Source organism: Cyrtonyx montezumae, unplaced genomic scaffold, assembly GCF_038088225.1.
Source record: "Cyrtonyx montezumae isolate F1298 unplaced genomic scaffold, pur_monq_1.0 scaffold_10, whole genome shotgun sequence".
NCBI classification, from domain to species: domain Eukaryota; kingdom Metazoa; phylum Chordata; class Aves; order Galliformes; family Odontophoridae; genus Cyrtonyx; species Cyrtonyx montezumae.
Window position 1 is genome coordinate 51,512,241 of NW_027071826.1, and position 9,088 is coordinate 51,521,328.

Consider the following 9,088-nt stretch of genomic DNA (forward strand, 5'->3'; position numbering starts at 1 on the left):
AAACGCATCCCCTGCTGCCCTAAGTAATGGCAGAAAGGACCCTTTGAAAATACTAAGAGCTCGCTGTGTTTATTCACACCCACAGAAATCACATTCGTTTGACACGTGCACGAATGGATTAACAACCACAAATGGCGAGCGACTCGGTAAACTTCAACTCTGCAGAGTGAACTCATTTTTTGGCCTGTCAGCTCTGTTAGCATCACATGCATTGCCTGAGAAAACGGGAGATCATCTGAGGGAGCACAGTCATACAAGGAATCACTCCAGCAGCTCCTGAGCTGCAATAGCAGCAGTAACATGGACCAACCTCAGCCCCGCAACCTTTTCTACATCAACACACGCACTTACAGTCACGGTCCAACTCGCTCCCTGCTTGCATCCAGAAGCAGCTCACAACCAGGAACACTCGGGGCCTTTTTTCTTATTTGATAGCATCAAGGACGGCTCAGCTCCAAATCTTTCCTCAATTCTTTTCCTCTAATATGAAGAAATGACTTTTAGTAACGTATATACTGTCAGCAGAGACCCAAGGACTGTGCATATGATCACGTTCGCGGGCTTCTTGCAGTTATGGCTCCTATTACATATAAAGCAGATATGCTCGCCTCAGGTGCAGCAAGGCGGGAACGGGGCCGCCCCGTGCGCCGCAGCCGTTGGGGCGGACGGCGGGAGAGGCACGCGCCGCCGGCCCACCAACCCGCCGCTCTGATTGGCCGAGCGGTGCGCGAGGCCGCCAGCTGATCGGTCGGGCCCGCCCCAACCGGAGGCTCCGCGCTCTCGGTTCAAACGTCCGTGCGGAGCTGCAGAGACCGCCTCAGAGCATCTCAGATGAGTTCCGCCCGTCGACGGGGCGGGGCGGTCCCCCGCTGCCGAGATGGGCTCCGGAAACAAGGTACCGCGGCCGAGGCCCCTCCTCCCCGGCGCCGTAACGCTCGCTCGGCCCCGTCCCTCCCGTCTCCCCGCTTCTCTCCGCAGGAGAACCGTCCCGACGCGCCGCTGCGGACTCCCCCGAAGCAGGCGGGCTGCTGTCAGCCGCTCGCCACGCCCCCCAAGCCCGGGGCGGCCCTTCCCGCCGAGCCCTGGACGCCCACCGCTAACCTGAAGCTGCTGATCAGAGCCGCCAGCCTCGAGATCCGCTGCCGCGAGCGGAGCCGGTCTCAGGTACCCGTGGGCCGTTTGCTTTGCCTCTCGGCAGCGGGCCATGCGAGGCCGTCCCTCGCAGCCCTCCCGCCGGCAGGAAAGCTCCTTAACGTCTCTACACCGGACTCTCGTCTCGCTCTGCGTAGGAGCACTCACCGGGAGACGAGCGAGGAAGGGCTCCGACGACGCGCAGGGAGAAGAGCCTGGGATCCCTGTGCCGCAGATTCCTGGCTCGGTACCCCGATTACCCCAGCGCTGAGGAGAACTACTGCATTTGCCTCGATGAAGTAGCTGAGGAGCTCAGTAAGTTGGTGGATGTGCTATTGCACGAGCCCATCGAGCACCCTGACATCGTGCCATACTCTGTCGCAGCCGGAACACTTAAACCCTCCACCTCCTCACTCCTCCCACAGTTCTTTTAAACCAGCTTCTCCAGCGTGCTGAACTTAGCAAATAAACTTAACATTTGTGGAGAGCACAAGTAAACCTGTTGGTTTGTAGGGTTTTTTTTTTGACATGGAAATGATGGCTTAGAGTCCAAATCGCTAACACAAAGCTGAAGCTTTCCTGCTGTCAGAATGGTGAAATTCCAATATTCTGCTGTTTTATGAAGCCCATCATAGTTACGAACCACACTGCTGTAACGGTGTTTGAATTGTTACAGCAAACTGTAGGAGAGCACCTAAAAGACAATTATAAAGCAATTGTGGAGCAGGAGTTTCCAAGAACGTTTCGTTTCTGCCTTTCATTTCTGCAGAGTGTGAACGCAGACGTATCTATGACATTGTGCATGTGTTGGAGAGCCTGCACATGCTGAGCCGCCTTGCCCAAAACAAATACATCTGGCACGGGAGGCATAACCTTGCCAAAACCCTGCACACCTTGAAGAAAGCTGGAGAAGAGAACAAATACATGCTCCTAATTGAGACGATCAAGAAAAGAGAGTACAAGGATGAGTTTGATTTGGATGGGAAAAGAAGTGAAGAAGTGGTAAGATCTTTCAGCACCAGTGAGCAAACAGAAATGTGTTCCGTGGAGCACCCAGGAATGGAGTTCCGTGCTGGTAAGGTTTCCCTGTAACGCCAAGAACAACATGCACTCATGATGATGAATATCTATAACAAATAGATAAATCACAGGGTAGGTGATAGGAGAGATGCATGGGAATATATCACAGTTTGATAGTCAGATGTGGCATCCACCTGATTTCCCAATGCTAGCTGTGTAGAAACTCAATTCTGGGCTCAGTGCTGGCCCTGCCTAGTTGTTGTGTTGTTTGCTCTCATCCTTGTTGCTGACAAATTTCTACAGCGTTATACAAATGTTTGTGGCTGGCATGTCACTTGATGCTTTAATCCTCTTTTCCTGTCTGCTGCAGCCTCTGTAAATAGCAAGAAAGACAAATCTCTGCGACTGATGAGTCAGAAATTTGTGATGCTGTTTCTTGTATCAACCCCACAAATAATAAGCCTTGAAGTCGCTGCTGAAATCTTAATTGTAGATCAGTTGGAAGTCTCTGATAAAAGCAAGTTTAAAAGTAAGTAAAAGGCTGCTGTTCCCATCTGCTTCTTGATCCTTCTCTAAAATCAAGTGTGAGCTAAATGAGCAAATCTGGTACAAGACTGCAGTGTGAAGTGCTGTCACCTTCACCTTGCAGTGCTGGAACCTCCAAAGCAACGACCGATGGAAGCCTAAAGAAATACTGTCCAAGTCCTTAAAGATTAAGCACATGAGGAAGCGAAACCCAATGCTGTAACTGCCAATTGTTTCTTCATTATTTTACCCTTCTTTCAGTTCCCTGTGCATTTCCTCCCCATTCATATGTAAAGGTGCTTCGAGGTCTAGGCTTGGGTGTTCTAATAGTTGAGAACATGTGCTTGCTCTTGAGGGATCAACAATTCATCTCGCGTTTCCTTCTTAATTATACTTTTCTTTGGTTCTCAAGCTCACCTTTTATTTTTTATTCTTTTCTTTTGCATGAAATAGTACAAATGCAACAAAAAAGCTGTCATGTCTGTGATGTTAAGTCATAACACACCAAAACAGTTCTCGTAAATGAAGACTTGTCCTTTCAACCGCTAAAAATACACCACAGCTTTTGTAATCAGATCAGTTGTAGCTCGTTATTAAAAATTGCTCTGCTTTACATGCATTTGTTTCAGCCAAAATCAGGAGGGTTTACGACATAGCAAATGTTCTCAGCAGCCTTCAGCTTATCAAGAAGCTTTACATCACAGAGGAGAGAGGCAGAAAACCAGCATTTATATGGACAGGACCTGAAGTCACACCAAACACCCAGGGTACATATGTGTCACTTTCTTTTGTTTTGCTGATGGCTGTGACTCCTCTGTTTTCACTCCCAGAAAGCTGTGAACCGAAATACCGAGTAAAAGCAGCACCAAGTCCTCCACACGCAACTCACTGCACTTGGTTCTCAGCAGCACAGCAATTCTTGGAGTAGCACATATGAGCCACACAGTATAGAGCCACACAGAATATGTTCTTATTCTGAGACTCCCATTTCCATTTCTACCACTGCTGATGCTTCAGTAGTTATAAGCCAGGCTCAAGTAATTGCTTTTAATTACTGCATATGTGACTACATATATATCATACAGACCCTTCTGTTTGTTCTGCCTTCTAACTACAAAGCTTGAAACAACACCTGCAGCCTGCAGCTCACATATTTCAGAATCCACCGCCACCGTACAGCAATGTGCCAAAAATCTTTTTCCTTCAAGAGGAAAGCAACACTTCACTCGGCATCTATCCGTGATAAAGTTACTTAAAAGTACAGAAAGCGACAGAAGGAAGATCCAATCTGCTCCAACCAGTCCACTTAAAATAAGCACAAGTACATAGCTGCAAACTGTATTTGTCCATCTCTTTCTAGTCACGTTTTTCTCTTGTATGTGTAGTCTTGTATTAGACATGCAGGCTGGCCACCCTACGATAGAAGATGTGGATGGGTCGATACGCCTCTTTACAACAACTACATTTGAAAATAAGAAAGCAACAAGATGGGGGGAAATGAAATGTATGTTGTCTGTAAATCTTGAGGCCTTAAAAGAATAATAGCAAAAACAAATCTAAATTAATCTGTATTCAAAGAAGAAGCTCTGCAATTAGTGGCAATAATGGTAGAAATAACACAGTCTGAAGGCAGTATTTCACTTAAACGTTTTGAGACATTATCAGTTATGTTCCTTTTCTGTTTTCTCCCTTGAAGCAGGTACAGATGAAAATGTATCAGTTGACACAAGCAAAACTGCTCAGCTTGCAGCAGTCCCTTGGCATCAGCTGGAAGGAGCACCAAAGTAAGTTTGCACATGTTGTGTTTGGAAGCTTTTGGTCACTGGCTGTTAAGTTTAATCTATACTTATTTGGAGTTGGGCAGTGATCTGCAAAAACCTTGTCACCCCTGACTGTACGCTATTTTTTCCACTTAGAGTTTTCTGTTCAGTTTATCAAGACACACAAATTCACGCTCTCTGTATAACAAAAATAAAAACACTCGAGGCATTTCTGCAGGAAAACATTAAAATGTGTGTTCTGTCCTGCTTTTTTGTTTTAAGGACACCAAAAGTGAAAAAGAATCTGTCGGGATCTGCTTTGGAGCACAGCGTGCCCCAGCCTGAGGCAGCTCCCAGGGCCAACACTCACAATGCTGCACCCCCTCCCAAGTCACTTATCACTCAGCCATTAAGTGCCTTCCCTCCCAGCCACTGCTCAGCATTGCCAGTCATACTACCTCAGCCTCACTCTGGAGCCTCCAATGCAGTATATCTGCCTCCTTTCCAAGCCCACGCTGTGACAACGTATGGCCCGAGTTTCATGCCTCAACCGTGTGCTAACGTGACAGGAATTAAAAGTACCAACCCAAAAGCATTACATGAAATGACCACCAGGGAAGGGGACAACTGCACAGCTGCAGCTGATCCAGGAAAGGCCACGGCAGCTAAAGAAAGATGTGAATCTTCCTCGAAGAGTTGCCTTAAGAGATGGCAAGCACTGCAAGAGAATAACTTGATTAAAAAGCACAGAAGCAACGAGGAAAGCCTTGACAGTGCTATGGCAAGTTAATTGCTGTAACTCTGGCTCAGAGCATAGTAATGGGGCCATCTATTCATTTCCAAAGTGATTTAGGAGCTGCGAGGAACCAGGCTAACACAATGAATAATACCAAATTGTATTATAGCCAAGATATTTTATAGATGGCATTATTAGATTATTCTGATAGAAAAGAATCGAAATAAAGGGGAAAAAATGCTCTCCAGCATCCAAGGCTCACCATAAGAAACTCCAGAGGAGAGATCTTCAACAAGAGATCCTTCCCCAGTGGTGGTCAACCCTTAAATGGAGTCTGGGAAAGGTGGAGCCAGACTCCACCCCTTCTGCTCACACAGGAGCATTGCCTTCGCCTGTGCTCCTATGGCTGACTCAGTGCTCACCTCAGGTGATCCATCAGTGGTTCAGGCCATGATTCAGCAGTTCCCATACAGGAGCCTAATGTGCTCTCATATTTTTACATTAACTGTAGAGAAGCCTCTCGGGCAGCTGAGTTTTGTTGCAGTGCTTGGTTTGGGTTTTTTTATGTAGAAAATATAACCATGGTATTTGCAAAGCATCAGGCAGAATATACAGGATACAACACAATGTAAATCTTCACAAAGCCAGCCTAGAATCAGGCTGTATTCTCTCATTTCCCCATCACATCTTTGTTCCTGAGAAGGTGTGTCAAAGAGTACACTGTCAAAAAGAAACAATTCCTGACACATTATTTCAAGACTCTTTCAATCTGTTTATGCAATGGTTCTAAAGTAGCTCCTGTTACTCATGTTTATGCAGGAATCTGCTTTTCTAATCAGTAACACAGGGCTATCACAGTACTTGAGTAGTTAATGTCAGGCCTTTTACAGCATTACAGCATCTGCTTTCTTTTTCCATACGTAGTTTATTTTAAAGGGAGAACCCACCGAGCACAAGAGACCACCTTCCAACAGCTCTCAAAGCAATTGTGAAATGGACAGCTTCCAGGAAGAGAAACAGACCAGACCCCAAACACTAGATCAAAGCGTGGCAAACTCTTCTGACCAACACAAAAGAGAACACGCTCCAGAAAACGAGGACAGAACCAAAACAGGAATGGCGTTTGCCATTCCTGCTCGTGAGGTGAGCTTTGCCTGACACCACAGCATTTCTTGCTGTTAAGTGCAAAAGCACACACGGAACAATCTGCAAAAGAAACCAAACAGGAATAACTACACGAATACAGATTTGCCTTAGTTGGATTATTATAAAGCGTGCTTTAAAATAAAACAAACAGCTTAGCATAGGACTCCCCTGTAAGAGGAAACAAAATGATTTTCAGGCTTTGACTGGGATAGGTTCATAGGTTCATCAGGTTGGAAAGGACCTACAAGATCATCTAGTCCAACCATGGATGAAGATATCTAAGTAGATGGAAGCTATACTGAATTCTCATTCTGTCCCACACTGTTATTTATAAACATTTATTTCACCACGCTTTGATTCACAGTGGAACTGTGGTAAAACTCGCTGCTCCACAGTTTAGACTGACTGCTACAGCCAAATTGCAAATCACAAGCAGTTCTGTTGACAAAAGCAGAACACACAAACACCAAAGGATTGTCTTCTGGAATTTGCCACAGAAAAAAGACACAACGTAGGAATGAGGTGACACAACACTAAACCCAAATATTTCCTCTTAAAAAAATTCCTCATGAGGATTTCTTTTGCCTAGTTGAACTGCACTGTGTTAACTGCACGTAGGTTTGCAGTTCCTCTCTGAGCACACTGTCAGGGGATGAGGCAAGGTGACTTGTGTGGATGAGGACAACCTCACTTTAGAGCACGGCTTTGATTAGACCACGTGCAATTTCAGACAGCAGCCAGTATGGGCATGGAATGCTGAGACCTGGGGATGTGAGGGATGGAGAATAAGAAAGTGGCAAGGGGAATGCAACTGTGAAGAAAAGCTTATTTTCTTCTTACACCTATGGGGTAAAGGTACATTGTCTTCTTTTTCAGGCCTTTCTTCCATCTGGCTACCTTATTCCTATTACTCACTGCACTCACCACAGCAATAAGGCATGTCTTCTTAATAGAGAGAATACTGGGATGTGTTCACTGCAGCACCCTGGTACCTACAGCTCACCCACTGCAGGCGAGTACTAAATGAAATACATACGCATACACCTGGATTGAAGGACTGTGGGTCAGTTCATCCGACCAGAGTCATAAAATCGCAATGCAAGGTCTCTAGTTTCAATTTTCAGTCCTTCCATCGTTGTTTCTTTCTGTTTCAGGTTTCATTCCAATGACAGCATCTGAACAGACAGCAGTTAACATTCCAGCTTTTCAAATAACGTCCTTGAACATCACACTGACACCAACTTCTACAGCTACTGCACCCGTACTGAGCAACTCCTGTCTCAATTCTGGCAACATCAGCCCCGTCCCAAATCCAAGTTCTTCACTTCTGGACTTTGCACTGCTGCACGGAAGACTGATAGCTGCTGGTGTGCAAGTTCCCCCAAATCCCGTTCTGCAGCATATTCCAACCCCATTGAAGCCAGAAAGCATTAATCATAGCTCACAAAATGTGACCTTACAAGGAAAGGTAAGAAACAGTGGATTGCAACTGCTTCACCGTTGGTTGAGTGGGAATTAATGGTGCAGTAATTCCTGAAGAAGGTAGCAGTTTAAAATGAGCACTTTTCCTGTTCTTATTCATAACCCAGCACTGCCTCCCATAAGGGCAGGCAGGGAAGACTGGCGACAGCACGATAGAATTGAGAGGTTAGAAGGGAAGAAAATGTACTTTACTTGTTGAAAAAGTGGAGCCACCTGGAGGGGCTGGAGGAGGACCAGGTGTGAAGAGTCTTTGAGAGGATGCTGAATGATATCCAAAATGACATGCTCTTAACAGTCTACTTGTTGCCTCTTCTCCTAATTGACTCTCAGCTTCTATTTATATAGTACTGCACTGCCTACGGTTTGTTGGCATTAAACAAGGAGATAGGAGGAGGTTAGATAAATGAGTTTATTTCTATCAGAGTCGATACAGATGAATATGGATGCATAGCTTCAAAAAGAAGGACGCTCTTCTCCACAGGCAGCTGTTAGATTTCTACATTTGAGGAAGGAATGCGTTTGATACCACTCTGCAAAAACCTACAACTGACTTTTTTTCCTTCACTGAAAGTTCCCTTTCTCTTTCCCTTCAGCCCACTGTGCCAGAAGACCCCTGGAGCCTGAGACGACAACAGAAAACTTCTTCCACAACCCAGGAGGACCAAAACCAGCATCTGCTCCATCCACAAACTCAGGTACTACTGACACAGTCTCCCAAGGAACCTCACACGTTCCACAAGGAAAACTGTAAGCGGCAGGGAACTGATGTCTGGGCACAGACTTGCTGACTGTGTCAGCAGGCATCGTTACTGATTGCACACTGCATGCACGGTGAGCTGGGCTGTGTCCTGGAACTGGCAAGACCACAACACTGGGACAGCCTGAACGCTTTAGAACTCAAACCAGCTTTGCTGAGAAAGTTAGGGCTGGATGTCTTTACAACAGGCTTACCTGAAGCATTGCAGCAGAGCTCTGCATCTTGTGTCTTCTGCTTCGCTTTTCTGCTATGCAAAGCAAGGTGAAAGTGTCTTTGTAAGGACAGGTACAGTCCATTGCTCAGTCCATGTGTTGCACAAAGGAAGTACTGTGAGCGTGCACATAGTTTATGTCTTTCTAAAAGGCCAGAGATAGAATTTCCTTTGTTCCTATGACCAGTGATCCTCTTCTGGTAAGTTAATTGAAAAAGTCTTTAAAACAAGCAAACAAAAAAATGTTAGCTTATATAAAACTTGAGAATTATTTACGCTGCAATGTAAAACGCATTTGTTCAGATAAAAATTACATCCAA

The 9,088-nt window shown here is 45.7% G+C and overlaps 1 protein-coding gene across 1 annotated transcript; it reads left to right on the forward strand.

Moving 5' to 3' along the window:
- The first annotated feature begins 877 nt into the window (after nt 1-877).
- On the forward strand, nt 878-8,551 carry LOC136060807 (transcription factor E2F8-like). Its single transcript, XM_065755604.1, is given in 14 exon segments — nt 878-895; nt 979-1,164; nt 1,290-1,446; nt 1,901-2,206; nt 2,522-2,680; nt 3,306-3,451; nt 3,796-3,997; nt 4,373-4,460; nt 4,719-5,217; nt 6,109-6,315; nt 7,195-7,330; nt 7,473-7,786; nt 8,394-8,412; nt 8,415-8,551. Coding segments are annotated over 14 exon segments (2,574 nt in total).
- The last annotated feature ends 537 nt before the right edge of the window (nt 8,552-9,088 follow it).